The sequence below is a fragment of the Equus caballus genome, chromosome 29 (assembly GCF_041296265.1).
Source record: "Equus caballus isolate H_3958 breed thoroughbred chromosome 29, TB-T2T, whole genome shotgun sequence".
In the NCBI taxonomy this organism is placed as follows: Eukaryota; Metazoa; Chordata; class Mammalia; order Perissodactyla; family Equidae; genus Equus; species Equus caballus.
The window spans coordinates 23,313,858-23,332,777 of NC_091712.1; the positions used below are offsets into that span (position 1 = coordinate 23,313,858).

The following is an 18,920-nucleotide window of genomic DNA, read 5'->3' on the forward strand; positions in this document are numbered from 1 at the left end:
AGTTAAGGATGACGTGTGGAGGATCATGCTTGGCTTTTCTGGCACGAATGAGTGGATAGATGGAGGTGCCATTCACTGAGGGACACTGGAGGGGAAACATCTCGATCCCCTCCCCCTGGGGAAATGAGTTTAGGGCAAGTTGCATTTCTGATGCCTGTGGAATGTTTAGTGCTTAGTTGGAAATTTGTGTGCAGAGCTTATAGGGAAGGTGGGGGGGGTGAAAATAGATTTGGAAGTCATCATTATATATGTTATAATTAAGTTCTAGGCATAAATGAAACTGTACACAGACAGTATGAAGATGTAGAGGATGAAGCTAGGATCCGAGGGAGGGCAACATCTAAGAGATGGTCAGAGAGGAAATTGGAGAATAAGTTTTGAAGGTATGAAGAGAGCCAGGAGGAGTTGGTGACTTGTTAATTAAGAGGTGATAATTTTAAGCGAGGAGTGGATAACTTGTCATTTGTTGTAGAGAATTCATTAGGATGGGGACTAAAAAGATACTGTTCGGGGGCCAGCCCAGTGGCATAGTGGTTCAGTTTGGTGCGCTCCGCCCCAGCGGCCCAGGTTCGCAGATTTATATCCCACACGTGGACCTACACCACTTGTCAAGACATGCTGTGGTGGTGACCCACATACAAAATAGAGGAAGCTGGGCACAGATGTTAGCTCAGGGCCACTCTTCCTCAAGCAAAAGAGGAAGATTGGCGACAGGTGTTAGCTCAGGGCCAATCTTCCTCACCAAAAAAAAAAAAAAAGGGATACTATTGGACAGGATCTGACAAATAGCAAATTGGTAAAGTTACTTGAGAACAGTTTCAGTGCAGTGGACAGAAGGGATGAAGAAACCAAATATCAGCAATCAGAATGTAAGTTAGAGCAGTAAACTACACATGAGAGCAGGAGTGGGCTGGGTGGGCAGTTTGGTGCCGCAGGGGACATTTGTCAGTGTCTGAGAAAGCTTGAATTAGAAGTAAAGAAATGAGGATTAACGAGTATAGACTATTCTTGTAAGAAGTATGAAAATGAAGGATAGGGAATGAGAAATGATAGCTGATTGGAAAGCCAGAGAATTTTGTTGTTGTGTAAGTGTGGGAATCTGGAGAGAAGATTAGAGAGTAACAGGTTTTATGCATGAGAAGAGCTAATTAGGGGAGAATGGTCCTGAAGAAGGCTGGGACCTAAATCCTCACCTGTGGTAGGACAAAGGAAGGAAGAATGGGCAAAGATGGAAAGAAATTGAAGATACAGCAAGTGAGATATAGTGAAGTTAAGAGACAGGTTATCCAAATAGTGTGAGGACATCAGCATGGAATAGCAAGTTCAAGAAGGCTATTAGAAGTTTGAAACAGCAACCTGGAGGGAATGGGTGTTAAAACACAATTGAGAGACTTTATGGAGCAGTGTCAAGAACTTAGCTGAACTTGGGAACTATAAATCACTGGGCTCGTGCAGTTTTGTTCAGCTGAATTAGCAGGCCAAGAGCAAGAGCAGAGCAGGCATGTGGTTGGAATTCTCCACACTTGGGGATGGGCAAATTGAATGCTTTCAAAGGTCAAGAGGGAAAGGAAGTTGAGGCTGCCGGTGAATTTTGTTGAAATATTGATCCATGGGTAATCTTAGTGTGGAAGAAAGTGATTTCTGGAGGGAGATTGATAGTCTTGAAGAGTAGAGAGGGCCAACAGGAATGGGAGGTCTTGACAGAGTCGACGAGCAAGTTGAATTGGTTGAGGGATGGCGCGATGGTAAGGTAGGAGATGGAAAGATAGTTGCTTGTGGTTAGAGCATTGTAACAAATTTTTCTGGTTTGTAGGGAAATTAAAGTGTAGCACAACAGGAATAACAAGGCTATGAATCTAGATGTGATATATAGTTTGTGAAATTCCTGAAACTTTAGAGAGAGAAAAAAACCCATGTTTCATAAACTTCGAATACCCCAGAAGACAGATCCCAGGATGTTTTGTTCGTTGTAGGGTAAGCAGCTCCTGGCACATTTACGAACTCAGTAAATATTTGTTGAATGAATAACACCCTTCCAGAGTCCTTCTTGCCTGGTTGTTTATAATGCTAGAAAATTTTGGTTCGCGTCTGACACCTAGTGGTATTGTACTCAAATTAGCATAAGTGGCAGCATTCTCCTTCTACTATTTGAGGAAAATTGTGCAGACCAGTTGCAGTATGATAGCTTTGTTCCTGAAACAAATCTCTCAGTTGTCCTTGGATAGGTTTACTGTTGATGTTTTCCAGGGCTTTAATTTGAATCAGTCAGCAGTAAATAATTCTTGAGCATCCACTGTATGCCAGGCACTGTTCTACATACTGGAGATATTCATGCTGTGAATGGCCTCTTGCATCCATGAACTCACCGAATTTGAATGCACAGGCAGAGCATCCTACTGGGCATGGGTAACTTGTTCAGGAACTTAATTTAGGGTTCTGTTGTGATTCTGCACGTGGAACCCTTCTAAATTCATTCCATAGTTTTTGCTGCTATCATTTCCATGTCGTGACGTACCGCTTTTCATTAATGTTAAGTAGACATTTAGGAGGCTGAAAGTAGGATTAGGTTTGTTGTTGACTAGTGTTGTCCACGCTGTGTAGATCACTACATGCTATGGAGAACGTGCAAGGATTTTGTTGTCTTTCCTTTAAGAAAAGCAAAGAAAAATTCTTATCTGTTAGTGATGCATACCGAAGTATGCATATTTATGAATGAATTGGCATGATATCTTGGATTTGCTTTAAAATATTTTAGGAAAAAAGGGTGAGTATAAATGAAACAAGAGTGACTTTTTTTTATAATTATTAAGTGATGTTCATGTGGGTTTATTCTATTTTCTCTACTTTTGTGTATGTTGGACATTTTCCACAATAAGAAGTAAAAAAAAAATAATTAGATGAGTCTAGGTTGAAAGAAAGTTTATCATGATTAGGTTAGAACATGGTCTGCTTTTTAGTATTTAAGGGATTTTCTTATTTCATTTTATTCCATTTGATATTATGTGAAGATCAGATTGAGTGGAGAGTATGTGTTTGCTTATGATAGATATAATGTGATCGAGTCCTAGCAGGTGACATTCTACTGACAACATCCAGAGATCATTGGGATTTTGGATGTGAATCTCATGATAATTATTGGAGCTGCAGATTGGAGACTTGGGAGGTATAATTTTAAAGTACTAGTCATCACTCTTGAAGTGAGAGCATCTTAAGTGGAAATTTGGGGAACACCTAGATTTAGTAAGCTGGTGCTTTTTTTTTACTTAGTGCTTCTGCTATTACCAAAGGAAAAAAAATACCCAAGGATCTGCCATATCAGTCTTCTTAAATTGGATTCCCCTTCATTTCTTATCATATAGGGTGTATTTATCATATGATACATAGATTTTTGATGTTAGATAATGTGTCTCTGTTAGGCTTTTAAGATACTTTTGTTTGCCATTAGCAAACCGCACCCCCAAAATAAAAATTAGAAGGCTGTTATCAACAATTTTATAGTTATGAAATATTTCAGGCAAACAGAAAATATAGGAAAAAATGTCACTTCCAAATGCTTGCCACCTATTTTTGCCATCTTAACGTTTCAGTATCCTCCCCTCTCTTCCACATCTCTGTCTCTCTCTTCAAGACATAAAGGTGAGTATTCTAACTATGGTTAAGGCCCTTTGACACCACTCTTTCCCTGCTCTCTTCCCCCAGAGGTAGCCACGAGCCGGAACTTGTTGTTTATTCTCTTTCCGTTTGTTTTTTGCCTTAATGGATCCATAATTCCTAACTTCTGCTCAACAAATTCTTCTTCCTGCCCAGTTTTTCTTCTGTGACCATCTATTATCCATCAAAGAGAAGTAAAGATCATTTTTCCTCATTCAGACTTAACTTTGATGTCTATTTCAACCTACATGATGGTTTCAATTATTTTTGGTCTGCAAAATAGATATTAATTTCAATAAGCTATTTAATTGATTTTCTTTAAATAGTGAACGCCTGGGGCTTTCATACTCCCTTATGTGATGTACCCCTGAGCTTTCCACCTTTGTGGAGAGTCCTCTTCTCCCAAGCCTTTTATAACTTTCATACTGAAGCATAATTTAATTGCAAAAGGCTTCTCTTGTGTAGAGGTAGAGTTGGGTTTTTTCTTACAATAAAGAAATCAATAAAAAGAATACTTTTTTTAAAAAAAAAGTCTTTATTAAAGCAGAGAGGATTTGGTTCCATTCAAAAAATTGTCCAGTCGGGTCTTTGAGAGCTTAGAGAAGGGATAAAAAGCTTAATCTCAGTGATAGCCATTATTTTCTATTGCTTTGCTTTTGGTTAAAATACGGGCTGCTATTTCTTCGTGTGAAGCATATGTTTCTCAGTGTGTCTCCAGAACTATAGGGTTCCCTGACCTGGGCTTATGTATTTTTATGTGGCTCTTTCATTACAGGGTTCTTTTTGTAAGTGGCACAGTTCAATTTTTGTTCCTTCTTGAAATAATCTATTTGCTTTAGTCTCTTTGCTTTGTATACTTAATATTTTAAATTTTGAAATGATTTAAATGTTGCAAGTGACTTTGACTTTCACATTCTCCAAAGAAGAGGTCATTAGAGGTTTAGATCGTCTTAACTGACAGAGCCCAGGGTCTAGACAGCAGTCTCTTTGAAGACAGGTGTGTAGTTTGGGTCAGAGTTACTGGAAAAATTTTAAGTATGGTCTCTCTCACTTTTCTCCTTGTTTTCTTTAGTCATCCTTTTTCCTTGGTCTGTATTCCCCGACTTCCCCATTATGTGACAGTTAAGTTTGTATAGATACTCTTTCAACCAGTATTTATCAGACACTCAGTGTCACAAGCACTGTGGCGTCCGTCATCCCTGATCTGTGTGTAAACCTTCTGGAGGTTTATCATCAGACTAGCATAGTAATACGTAGCGTTTATTAAATACCGACTTGTATTAGACATTACATAAGCATTTTAATAGATTATCTCTTTTAATCCTCACAACAACCTTGCCAGATAGGAATAATTATCATTCTCCTCATTTTTCAGATGAATAAACTGGGGCATAAATAAATCATTTGTCTAAAATCACTTGGAGAAAGGATTGCTGGATAAAATATGGGATGCCTGATTAAATTTGAATTTCTGATAAGACAACTAATAATTTTTAGTATAAGAATGTACCAAATATTGCAAAATCTGCTAACCGTACTTGGAAAATAAATGATAGAGCTGGAATTTTAATCCATGTACTCTGGGCCTGGGGCCCAAACTCTTAACTACGACCTTATGCTGGATGTGGAGAATAAAAATCACATCCACCTGGAGGTACATTGAGTATTTGGATGGCAGCTACTACCTATATATTATTATTTTTTTCCTCACATTACTTTTCCCCAACTGATTACATTTACTGATTATATTAATTTAGAAGTATGTACATTCCTATTTAAAGTGTAATATTCAAATTCAAGTAAATTCATATATACTTTTTACATCTTGTTCAAGTCTTTACTAATTGTGGAGTAAATAACATAAAATGGGACTTTTTCTGTACCTGGTCATTTTAGCCATTCCCATCTGTGTAAGATCATTGTCTTTTTACTTCCTTTTCTCAAATACAGAAAGATTTAATTACATGTGTGTGCTAAAAAGACACGTTTTCCTTTTCTTTTGGTAAGGTCAAGAAATGACACTAAAATAAGGTATTTAACAGTTCTTTGAAATGTGTCCTATGTGTTCTCAAAAAATTGAGAAATTATAAAATACAGATGTAGACTTGAAAGAGGCTTTTGCTAAGAGTTACCAGGGCAGCCATTTGGCTCTGCCAGATGCTCATGCTGGCAAGTAAGGAATAGTTTTTCCTGGTGAGTTACAATTCAGGATTGGACTTCTAGTGTTGCGTATCTAGACATTGACTTAAAAAAACTAAAGGCACACGAGATTGAATAACATGTCTTAAATTTGATACTTTTGATTTCCAGTTCCAGCAGAATGGCAGGCAACAGATAGTAAAAAGAAGACATTCTTGACATTAATGAGCCAAGTGTTCAGCTCAAGGTTTAGAGACAAGGAAGACGGAAAGTGAAGAGAAGTCTGTTTTTTAGTGAAACCTGCCTGTAATTGAGGGATATCGATGGGAAATTTTCTGTTGTCCAGAAGGAATTGGATGATAGCTAGGGTAATAATAGCAAGTCAGAGTTTTGGAGGAAGTGCAGATAGAAAAGCCCAGAAACAACAAGAATCAAAAGTACAGCTTAGGCATATAGGCTAGTGCCTTGACCTCTACTTCAGTCTATTCCATCATCATCTGTTCTCACACTGTATTGAAAGATTTGTCAATGGCAACGTGTCTCTGATTCTACCAAGGCGGTCATTGCAAAACTAGTATTTCATTTTTGGAAATTAAAACCAAACTGTTTTGGACTACATCTATTCTGTATAAGTCAAACTTTCTATCAGAATTTTCAGGAGTCACTATATGGCTACTCAACCAACTTCTTATTTTGTAGAATTCATTAATGGTCATTTGCATTTTGTGTTTTTAAATATAAGTATGGTATAATCACCTTTGGGACAGTCTGGACTAGAAGACATTAATAAGAAAAATGTGTCTTCTCTTTTATTATGTAAGTCTTTCTATGAAAGCAATGACTTGATACAACAAAACATATTAAACTCTAAACCCTCAAATCTCTAGCCAAGAAAAAATAGTTGGCTTTCCTTTAAGGTCAACTGTTGTAATGTTGAATTGGCCCCAAAGGGACCTAGTTTGGTTACCACCTTGGTTGGAATTAAGTATTTGGATCCTTTCAAATTGATTGTAAGTGTACTATCCACTTGTATTCAGTAAAGCTAGACAAATGAGTAAGCCGTTCCGTTCCTTTTGAAGCAGCATGGAACATCATGTTTGGATTCAGACTTGGGTTCAAATCCCTACTCTGCAAGTTATTTAGTCTCTGTTTCCTCTTCAGTACAATCGCATCTTGAAGGCTTGTTGTGAGAATTAAACTACATAATAAATTTATTGACTTACTGAATAATTATTTATTGAATGCCTGCTCTGTGCCAGGCATTGTTCCAGGTGGTCTGGATATCAGTGAACATGACAGAATTCCTGCTCTTCATTTTAGTGGGAGAGACACAAAACCAACATGTAAGCCAATAAAAACGTAATTTTAAGTAGTGAGTGATAACTTCTATGAAGAAAAGTAAAGCCTGGCCTATATAGAAAATTTCCCCTAGCTTTTTATTATAATTTTCAAAGTACCATAGACACCTGTATGTCATCCATCATGCTTCAGCAATTAACATGCTGTTATATTTTCTTTATCCATCTATCTATATGCGTGTCTGAGTGTGTGAGTGTCTTGGTTTATTTTTTCCTCTGAACCATTTGAAAACTAAGTTGCATATATCATTATAATTAGTCCCTAAGTACTTCATTAAACATCTCTTAAGAATGAGGACATTCTTGGGGCTGGCCCCATGGCTGAGTGGTTAAGTTCGCGCACTCCGCTTTGGTGGCCCAGAGTTTCACCAGTTTGGATCCTGGGCATGGGCCTGGCACTGCTCATCAAGCCGTGCTGAGGCGGCATCCCACATAGCACAACCAGAAGGACCTACAACTAGAATATACAACTGTGTCCGGGGAGCTTTGGGGAGAAGAAGGAAAAAAAAAAAAGGTTGGCAACAAATGTTAGCTCAGGTGCTAGTCTTTAAAAAAAAAAAGAAAGAATTAGGACATTCTTTTATATAGTAGAGATTTAACTAACGTTAGTTCTCTTTTTCCTCCTAAACCTCATGGAGAGAGCAGTCATGGCTATCTGTCATAACTAATCAGAAGTGGCTAAAGGATTGATAATATTTTCATGTCATCTGAACATAGAGAAAAGGCTGTATAAAGTGTCTTTGGGCAGATATTCTGATATATATTTACTATAGATTTATAGTATTTCAAATTGGATGATAGATATTTTGCAAGTGTATTTTTATGACCTTTCAGAATTTTAATTCTTGAAATCATAAAAATATGACACTAGTCTTCATTTAAGAAATACGCAAGGAAGAGTGAAAATATGCATTGACTGAGGAGTTTGTTCACTTGCACGCTGTGCTGAGTGATTTTACATTATCTCATTTAGTCTTCATAGGAACCTTTCAAGAATGTAAAAATATAGAACAATTATAGAAGAAAATGTAATAATTTCTTTAAGTAAAAGAGTTTACTTAATTGCAACTGGACTATTGAGTGGCAAAGCAAGGACTTGAATCCAAGTCTAATGGCTTGTGAAACGCGAGCAATTTCCGCTAAACCCTGTTGCTTTCTCAGTAGTTGAGTTAGCCACTCACTGCTTTAGAGGACTTCTCTCAGAGTAAATAGCTAGATTTGTAAGGGGAGGTGCTGATAGCTATTCCTTTACTAGGAAATGTCTTTTGAGCCACCTTTGTGATACACGATGGTAAAAATTCAGTTTAGTGTGGCAATATAAATAGGAGTTCTTTCTATGTGACACTCAGTCACTTTCTGCCCAGCATTGCTGTTTAACTGGTATTGTTATATTACTCCATGCGTGCATGGGCCTTATTTTCTGTTATAGACTTCTTTAAGGGTCAGGACCTTGTCTTCTACTTTAGTGGTTCTCAAAGTTGAGTTGCATCACAATTGCCTCATTTCCGATTCAGAAGATCTGGGGTGGGTCTACAAATTTGCATTTCTAACACATTCCCTGCTGATACTAATGCTGCTGGTCAGGGGACCACACTTTGAGAACCCGTCTGGGGGCTGGCCCGGTGGCGCAGCGGTTAAGTTCGCACGTTCCACTTCTCGGCGGCCCGGGGTTTGCAGGTTTGGATCCCGGGTGCGGACATGGCATCACTTGGCGCGCTATGCTGTGGTAGGCGTCCCACAGAGAAAGTAGAGGAAGATGGGCACGGATGTTAGCTCAGGGCCAGGCTTTCTCAGCAAAAATGAGGAGGACTGGCAGTAGTTAGCTCAGGGCTAATCTTCCTCAAAAAAAAAAAAAGAGAGAGAACCTGTCTGCCTTTTTGTCCCCTGATAGTATGTATCATGGTGCTTATCACTTCGCTTGTGTGTCCTCTCCTCTGCAAATCTTTCCTTGACTTCTATTTTGCTGAAACGTAGTTGTTTGCAAATGTTAGTGTGTGTAAGGATTGCCTGAGAAACTTGTTGACAAAGCAGATTTCTGATTGGACCCCAAAGCATTGGTATTGTAGCAAGCACCTTAGATGTTAATGCAGATGATCCATGGACAGCAGTCTGTGAAATATTTGACTTACAGGGTCGACCATGTGCTCCTCATTGCCATGGCCGGATGTTGTATTTGTCTCTGATTGTTTTTATACTATAGGGCCATTCTTTGTGTGTCTCTTTCTTACCAGAATCCCTGAAGGGAAGGGACTGTGTCTTATTCATCGTTAAAACTTAAAGCTTAGCACAATGCAGTGTTAAAAAGCAATAGAGTGTGGGGCTGGCCCCGTGGCCCAGTGGTTAAGTTCGCGCACTCCGCTGCAGGCGGCCCAGTGTTTCGTTAGTTCGAATCCTGGGCGCGGACATGGCACTACTCAGCAGACCACGCTGAGGCAGCGTCCCACATGCCACAAGGAAGAATACACAACTATGTACCGGGGGGCTTTGGGGAGAAAAAGGAAAAAATAAAATCTTTAAAAAAAAAAAAAAAAAAAAGCAATAGAGTGAGCACTGCCTGTGTAATCTAGCTGTGTGACCTTGGAGAATTTATTTAATGTCTCTGAGCCTCAGTTTCCTCTTTTATGCAATGATGGTAGTAATACTTACTTGCTATGGAATGTAACTCTCAGTTATATATAGTACTTACTGTAGTAATTTTTGTACAGAATGTACCCAGTAAAAAGAAACTGTTGCCACTGTTGTGGTTGTTGTTGTGTTATGGAAGAAGCAAAATAAATGTCTGATTTAATGAAAATCCCTAAATTAGGATTTTAGCATCCAAATGCAGGATGTGTATTTAACACTTCATAAAGGTCTTTGCTTAATTGTCTCAATTAAATATCATTTTCTATGTTGGTATTTTAATAAAATATTGTGACGTAAACCATGCCTTGGGCTTTTTCTCTCCCACAGGAAAACAAAGAAACCGCTTGGAACCAATGGACACCATCTTTGTTAAACAAGTTAAAGAAGGAGGGCCTGCGTTCGAAGCCGGCTTATGCACAGGTGCGGCTGGTCTTCTTCACCGTCTGCTGGTTCTGTCTTAGTCCATTTCTTCCTTCTTCCATATGTCATGTCCCTCCATATGTGTCTTCCTTTTTCTTCACGTCTGTTATTAGTATTTTGAGACCTAATTGATTGTATGTTTCTCGATACCCAAATGGGTGGATTTGAACAGAAATAATATAAATTATAAATCTTGGGCTAAACTTTTAGTCACCACTCAGATAATGGACTCTTGGAGGCCCTTGTAAATAACCTATTTTGCATACAGCTAATTTTGACAGAGGGTTACAAAGTAGCAAAATGGTGATGATATTTATTGCCGCAATTGAAATAATCTTGGATCTCCAAGTTCTGGAAACGCCTGATGTGCCAGAGGTGAATTGATGTATTTGCACTCCAGAGTGGCTCAAGTGTTCAGTGCCGTACAAGCCCAGCTTCGTCTACAGGTGTCAGTGGAGGTGGTCTGATGGCTCTTTGCCCTCAAACATTTTGTGATTTGTGATTTTAATAAAAACTAGAGATTTTGATTAGATTAATGCACACCAAAACCATTACTCTTTTCTCATATTTTTAAACATGAAGTAATTTTAAGTTGGAATTAGTGAAAAGCTATTTTTTATTGCCTTTTGAATAAAATGTTGTCTTTTGAGCTACAAATATAAGTAGTGAGTATCATTGCTAAGATTTCTTAGGATGCACTATTAATTTATTGTACCTTAATTAATTATCTTTTTCATCATTCTTAAAATAAGCCTAATTTCAATATCATAAATATGTATATTGATGTACATATGGGATCCATTACCTGGAGTGTATCATCTGTCATGTTCTAAGCCTCATACAATTGGGAAGATGAAGTAGAGATGCTGTGATAAGCACACAAAAAGGACATTTTTTTCTATTTTCCTTTTTCCCCTGTCATTTCTCTCCTCTTCTTTTCCTTTCTGCTCCTCTGAGTTTTTCTGTGTAATCTACATGTCCTTTTCCCCATTAAAAGGAAGAACAAGTTAATATATATAAAGTCAAAGTGATATGCATACCCATATTTAAGTTCTGTAATATAGCAGTAATCAATAAACTAAATAGATTGGGAGAACACTACAAGGAGATCAGTTGGACTAAAACTAGAGCGCCCCGAGGTAATAAAGACAATGAGTTGTTTAAGCCTGTTGAATAGTGTTTCTCCAACAGAAATGACAGGGTAAACAGGAATAATTAGTTGTTCTACAACTCAGAAAACAGTAGATGGGGCACAAATGGTATAGCTGTGTTCACTTGGTGGCTACATCGTTTGAGGCTTCTAAATTCATCAATGGCTAAGACTCATTTAAAACATGGCTATATTTCATAAGATGCTGGATATACTAAAATTCAGATTCATTTTCATAAAAGATACTTTCAAAAACAATGAGCAAAGATATATCAAAAATAAGAACATTACTCAAGAAATATTTGAAAAAGTATTCAGAAGTGACTTTCTTTAGGAATTCCTCATGTGGTTTTTTATTCTTCTTTGAAGGTGACCGAATTATAAAAGTCAATGGAGAAAGTGTTATTGGAAAGACCTATTCCCAAGTAATTGCTTTGATTCAGAACAGGTAAGATTCTTAAAACATGATTAATTTTGGCCGCAGATGGGTTTTATAAATCAATGAGGCAGGTAGATTTAATACAGTATTGTATTCCTGTAGGGAATTAGTGTGATGTGAAGATAGAGAATTTTCTCTTAAAGTGATAATACATTTGAGTTGCCAAGAAGGAACTACCTAAGAATAGCTTAGTTGGTGCCTTTGCTTTGGCAGATTTATCAGATTTGTGATTAAAATTCTTTAGAGTCTAAGAGGCACATATTTGAGATTTACTGCAAGTTTCAATTGAAGTGACAAGCAAATGTATACTTTGTTTCTAATAAGTATATAAATGAATGCATATATAATTTTAAAGACTCTTATTGAGATAATTTATCTGTAAATAGCTTATTGAGTAAGATTCTCAGCTCAGATGTCTTCATTGGTTTTAACCAAGACAGCAAGGAATTTTCTTTTAATCCATATGGCTACCTATACTCTGCAGAATGATAGAATTTTGAGTTCTAAGGTAAATAAATATGTATAGAGTGACTATCTATAGGACCTTAAAGTTAATTTAGTCCCGCTGTATTTCTATCACACCCCTAGAAGATTTTTTAACATTACAAATAAAGAAATCAAAAGCCAAAGAGGTTGCCATACTGAATTTTGTCAAGAGTAGGCCATGACTCTGGAGTCCGATTTCCAGATCATCACTATTGTAGGAGGTTCTTCCCAGATTCAAATATAGTGACTTTTGATTCTCTGTTGCCTATGTTACTCATATCTACTTGTCTAGAATTGAATCGTTCTTTATTTTCTGAAGATTTTTATCAAGCTCCTCTAACTGTGTCTAAAGCAGTTCGTGCTGTAATCTAAACGATTTACACTAATGCTTTAATCCATTGTCATTTTTGCAATTAAATGATGTGATCATGATTTATTGATCTCACCATATTCTCAATACTGTTTTCATATTTAATGGCATTCTTTGAGAAAGCAAATCTTAGAAACCTTGCCTCTAATGTTGGATTCTGGGTGTTCCTGGCAGTGACACCTATTTGGTCTTAAAGGACTGATGAGACTGATGGGGACTGGTGAAGAATTTAAAACCTCTCCAGAGGCAGCGGGGAGATCCACCCCCAATTTTTTTCCTTAAAATAATTTAGACCATCCTAAATACACCAATATGTTTTGTCAGCCTGTAATTTCAGGATCTCAAGTGTATTTGCTAACATCTCTTCTTTAAAAGTATTATTTTTCCACGTAACCATAACTTAATCTTTGTTTTCCTCAAAATCTACATTAATTTTTTTGTTGCTGGTGCAGTCCATCTTTCAGAGTCATAACGCTTTGGAGTGACAGTCTTAATTTTTCAACCAATAAAGCAATTTGAAAAATAGAGAAATCGTGTTTTTTCATTATCCTATTTTCTTTTAAAAAATTGTGTTCCTTTTGTCTGCAGTTGGTAGCAAATGAATAATAATACAGCACAAAGCCATTGAGATTCTGCACTGTATTAATGTAAAAATGTATCCTTGCAGAAGAATTTATCTAAACATCAGTAGGTATTTTGTACCAACTCTGCGTGTTGAAATACAAGTGCCTACATATTTTACTAGTTAAATTTATTTGAACCTGTGGTTCTTATTGGTTTACTATTCTCAGCATTTATGAACCTAAAAATAGGGTTCCAATCTGTCAAAGAAAGGCACCAGTAAATTATTCGATTTTGTTTCCTTTTTTTGTTGTTTGTTTGTTTTTTAATCTCTTGATTGTGTTGGGGGGAAATCTTTCTGATGTTGTCAGATTAGATATTGAAGCACTGGGTGGGGAGAGCACCACCGTTCCAGCCTGATCCAAATGTAATTACAGATCACAGGATTCAGTGTAATCTACCCCTTTGAACTTTTTAAACCTAGAGAAACTTCTCTATTATTTTTAACAGGAAATTTACACTACCAAAATAAAATGAGACTTTGAGCTGTTTCTATAAAGGCTCTAAAATTAAATCATAGAGAAGAAAGTAAATAGTTGAGATGCTATATAGTTTTTTAAAATAAGGAGACATTTTGATAGTTTTGATACCTCTGAGGCCAACAGGGAATATTTCAAAATTTGGATGTTTAATATTGCTTAAAATATTAAATTGAGGATTCTTTGGTTATTTTTATGTTAACGTATTTTTAACTTGATAAATAGAATATGTGGTCAAAATTTGTAATTTGTCCTGTGAGCTGAAGTAATTATATAAGTAATTATATACTGACGGGTTTTGTTGCAGGACAAATATACTTTATAATATACTTTATATTTCTAAATTAGAAACACATTATAAAGAAGACTTGACTGATTATGAAAAGCTGAAACATATGGCAGGGTGCCCTCTGTCATGTATAATTAGCTTATTATATATAAAAGTGACTTCATTTTAATGGTTTGGATTTGAAAAGTAAAGATTTAAAAAATTAAAAATTAAACTCTTAAGCAACTTAAAAAATACTTCTGAGTTAACTATTTTTCCTTTATGCCTTTTCTATACACTTCCACTTCTCCTAAAATAGTGTATATATATTCAATTTCAGTGATACAACATTGGAACTTAGTGTTATGCCAAAAGATGAAGACATTCTCCAAGTGGTAAGTTTTATTTGTTCAAATATGAATTGCTTTATAGTCACGGATGTTAATAAAAATCCTTTAAAGATGGAGGTGAATTGAATTTAAAAAAAGAATCTAGGAAAAAAACCCCCAAACTCTCTGGTTCATTTAGCAGAGTCTGGAATTCTCTACATTTTATCCCCCTCAAAAAATTATTGTCAACTTTTCGCAATTAAGTGACATGAGAATGTTTTATTGATTCCACAGTGAACTCTTATTGTTGTTGTTTAGAATGAGATTTCTAAAGGGTTTTCCCCAGTGTTGCATTCTAGGTAGTCCTTGACCAAAAGCCAAAACTCAGGGTACAAGTACATATCCCCAGGAATTAAAATATCTTTTTTTTTTTTTAAATGTAAGGACAGGAATTTTATAAAAGCCGTTCCTTAATTTTCCAATAACTATTAGTGTTTGTAAATTTGCTTACCAAGTAATTTGGTTGTGTCAATTCATTCCATTGGAAGTAATGTTCATAATGACTGGAGTCTACAACTTAAGGGAGAAATATGTGAGGGCCTTAGAGAGCAAATGAAACTATATTGTTGAAAACTTTAGCATTTATAAAGTCTAAAATATTTTTCCTATTTTTAGAAAGAAAATAAATTGGATAGAATAATACTTAACTCCTTTATTAATCCTAAATATTGCTGAAAGTAAAGAGATGATAAAATATATAAATTTCGTTCAAGAAAATAAAACTTTCCCACAGTTGACATTGCAGTTAAGTAGAATAAGACAGCATGAGCAAAACCTTTTAAGTAACATTCTGCAAACTAGCACATCTAGGAAATGGCCACTGAAGTTTGTGTTTTTTTAAAATTTCTTTTAGTATTCTGAATAGTTGGGTTTTTTTCTTATTTGAGAAAAATAAGGAACTTATGGAGTCTTTGTGATGGGAATGGAAATGGTAAAGTCATGTTTTTGATTTGTAAGACATCAGTTCGAATCTGGCTCAGCTAAAGTCCGAAATAATCTTCTGCAAACAATTTTTGACAAAAATATCAGTAAAGCTAATCATAATGATTCAATTTACTCACTGACATGTAAAATAGAATTACCTGAAATCTATGGAGGTCAACCTTGTGTTTTCAATGTGTGTTGATTCTATTTAGGAACGGCTTTACGCTGATAGCAGATTACCCTTCTTAAGTGCACAGTTCTGTTGGCGTTGGGGCGTCTTAACAAGGAAGGTGTCACTATCCACAGTAGTTCTCCTTGGCACGTGGAGCTAGTTGTGGAGTGCCTCTCCAGTTGATTCAGCAAGGTAGCAGACATAACCACTGAAGGCAATGCAAGTCACTGGATTAGAGATAAATGGGGGATTCGCCTCTCGTGCTCCACTTACACACTTACATCTTACTAGGAGATGACGCAGAGACAGTAGGGAAGGCTTTTCTTGAATCTTTCTTGCAATCTGATGACTCAAACACAGATGGACTTCCAAATGGAACTGTTTTCTCATCTTCAGAAGATTCTTTCCGTGCCAAGGTGAAGGCACTGGTTGGACGCTATTTCGAATAGTTCTCATTTCACAGAATGGGCTGGCATTGTCCTAAGTTCCTAGGGAAGGAATCAAATCGGATTCATCATGCTAGCCTGCTGTGTGGTTGATGAAGAGCAGCAACAGTGGAAGTAGCAGCAGTGGAAGGAATAATCTTCTAATGATGTGATCAGTGGAAAATTAGGTTTATCTGCCTTTTTATATTTTGTTTAAGACAAACGCACTTAAATAACAGTAAAATACAAAGTGTTGCAAACACAGGGAAAAATTTGTTCACTAGACTGACATGAGCAAACAGATCTTCAAGATTCATCAGTAGAGGATTCTGTTAGATTGTAACAAAATTCATTTTAAAAGCATATTATTTGAATTATTTTAATCATAAGAAATTAAAAGCCCATACCCTTAATGAGAAAAGAAAATCCCGCTTTTAAACCCAGTCTTCATTCACATTTGAATGTGCTATAATTCATTAGGAAATCAAAGGAGTATATATAATTAATGAGTACTATGCGTTTTCCCTAAATGACATTAGGATGTGGCAGCTTCTTTTCCACTTAAATGTTTTGAGCTAGAATATCTACAAATACCACTTTTTAAAGCTATTATAAAACACAAAGAGAATCGTGGATTTAAAAAACCATATGTAGAAATACTTCTCTCTCTCTAACAGATTCTAGGGCTAAAATGTTCTGTCATGGGCCTTCACAAGTATTTTTGTTCATCCTAAGTCTGTTACCTAAAATATATGCTTGTGAGGAGGTATTGGTCCCTGTGAGGTTGAATATTCATTGTAAAGAAAAGTAAACATGAACATTTTTACAGCCACTGTAAAATTATTTACCCAAGGTAAAGCCTGTCAGAGTGTATATTTTTTTGCCTGGCAACAGCAAGGCTGGGCATCCTTGGGACTTTGGTTCCTGAAGTGATGTGTGGACCAAATTGTTCTAGAGGTCCCCAGCTCACCTTTGAGAGGTGGCATAGACAATTTATTTAGTTTAAAATTTTACTCATGTAAAGACAGGTACATAATGATAAATTTCATAATTTATAGATGACTGTGATATAATGTTGAAAAACATGAAGTAAAGTTAAGAATAATTCATGACATTTTTCAACTAGTACTGGTAATACTCCTCCCGTGCTTGGCGGCCTCATTTTTTAAATCAATATATATTTTCTGGATTAACAACATGAATAGTATTACATTCATTTAGTCATTTTGACAGTATTTTATAATGTTTTAGACTGTGCTGTCTTAGGTTTAGATTTTTAAGGTGTCCTTATAAAATATAAAGCATTTCCTCTTTCATTTTCAAGAAAACAAAATGGTTTTGTTACCCTCTCAAATGTCTGTGTATGAATGAAACAGCCAACCCCATCACGTCATCTACACAGTGATGCTGACTAGATCCTTCATCACGTCATCTACACAGTGATGCTGACTGGTCCTTGAATGGACTCATGATGGGAGGCCTAGATCCAGGCATTCCTCTCAGTGGCCGCCTCGAGATATTTTGTTAAGCATTTGACTCAGTGGGCTCAAAATTAAATTTAGTTGATCGGTTCTGATCACTGTGGAGATTTTTGGATATGTCTATTGTTTGAGCAGGATATTTTGAGCCTAATTCCTGCTGTTCTGTGTTCAACACAGCAAAGTTAAACAACTTTTCTAGTATAACCCAGGCAGGTCTGAGACTAACACTTCTCTGAACCGCAGTCCTGTCCTGCCATTGGGTACCAATGTGGCGCGTAAGTGGCTTACCAAGTCACACTGCTAGTTAGCGTCAGGGCTTTATTCCAGCTCACATCTCTGGGCTGCATCCATGCCCTACTTGCCACTCCATGAAAATGTGGTATAAATTGAAAAACATAATTTAACCCAAGTTTTTTTTTTTTGGATTTGTTAGAATCACATTCAAAATAATCATAATCAGTATAATATTCTATTTAAAATTAGGTATCCATTTGTCAAGTGTGGATCAAGGTGGTCCTTCCTAGAGTGAGGGAAGCAAGAGTAGGAATTCTCGAAGGTTCTTTCCTACTTTGTTCTTTTTAAAAATCTCTTTTTAAGTAATTAGAAGAATAGTACATGCTTGTTAGCAAAGCTTCTAATATTTTAGAAAGGTATAAAATAGAAAGTGCTTCCCCATTCACGCCATCCCCTTCTCCCATGCCCTACCGTGGCATGGTTGGCATTTGTTTTACTGAACAGACAGACATGTGGTTACTTTTGCTTTTATCATAGGTAAAGGCATTAAATTAACAGGACAGTCAGTAATCTTATTTATTCTCTAGGTTTTTTCTCTTTTTTTTTTGTTTGTTTTTACTATTTAGTAGCATAAATATCAATATGTATGGTAATAGTGATTTTATGTAGCTCTGCTAAAACTGAACTGAAAGAGTATTTTAGGATTATTTAGTTACTGTTAGGCACTGTCCATATAATCGAGAGCCAGACTGTTAATACTAAATTTTATTTAATGTGCTCTTTGTGCTTCTAATTCCAAATGAACAATTCTGTGGGTCATCTTTCTTTCCTTGCTTTTTTTGCCCCTAGCCCCCTTTTTAGGAACTTTCTGGATCTATAGGCATAATAAAGCTGCTGCTATTCTATTCTCATTAAGTATGGCTTCAATTTTCAAATACAAGCTTTTAAACTACTAAACTACTGTAATATAAAACTTAAGTACAAGGGTAAAGGAAATTTAAGAAAGAATGTGGAGTGGTATATAAAATGGCTGAATGAAAAAATTGGCTAAAATTTTTTGTTATATCCTACTGCGTTCACAAGAGTTAGTCAATTGGGGAAAATTTGTGTTGTCGAATTCCATCAAAACATCTGCATATGTTGTGAAGTTTCCATTTGGACTTAAACGTAAAAATCAAAATTATTAAGAGTCGAATATGCAATTCTTAAGACATTTATTTCAAAAATTTCTAGGCCATACCATTTCAGACAAACTTATTAATACAAGATGACTTTGACATCATTATATA

At 36.2% G+C, this 18,920-nt stretch overlaps 1 protein-coding gene across 18 annotated transcripts in view; it reads left to right on the top strand.

Annotated features, from left to right (window-relative positions):
- ARHGAP21 (Rho GTPase activating protein 21) overlaps nucleotides 1-18,920 on the top strand; it is a 139,667-nt gene that overhangs the window by 80,261 nt on the left and 40,486 nt on the right. For all 18 annotated transcript variants that reach the window (XM_023631980.2, XM_023631981.2, XM_023631982.2 and 15 more), the window contains 3 exons: nucleotides 10,101-10,193; nucleotides 11,713-11,791; nucleotides 14,347-14,401. In XM_023631980.2, the coding sequence (XP_023487748.2) occupies nucleotides 10,101-10,193; nucleotides 11,713-11,791; nucleotides 14,347-14,401 (227 nt within the window). The remainder of the gene's footprint in view (nucleotides 1-10,100; nucleotides 10,194-11,712; nucleotides 11,792-14,346; nucleotides 14,402-18,920) is intronic.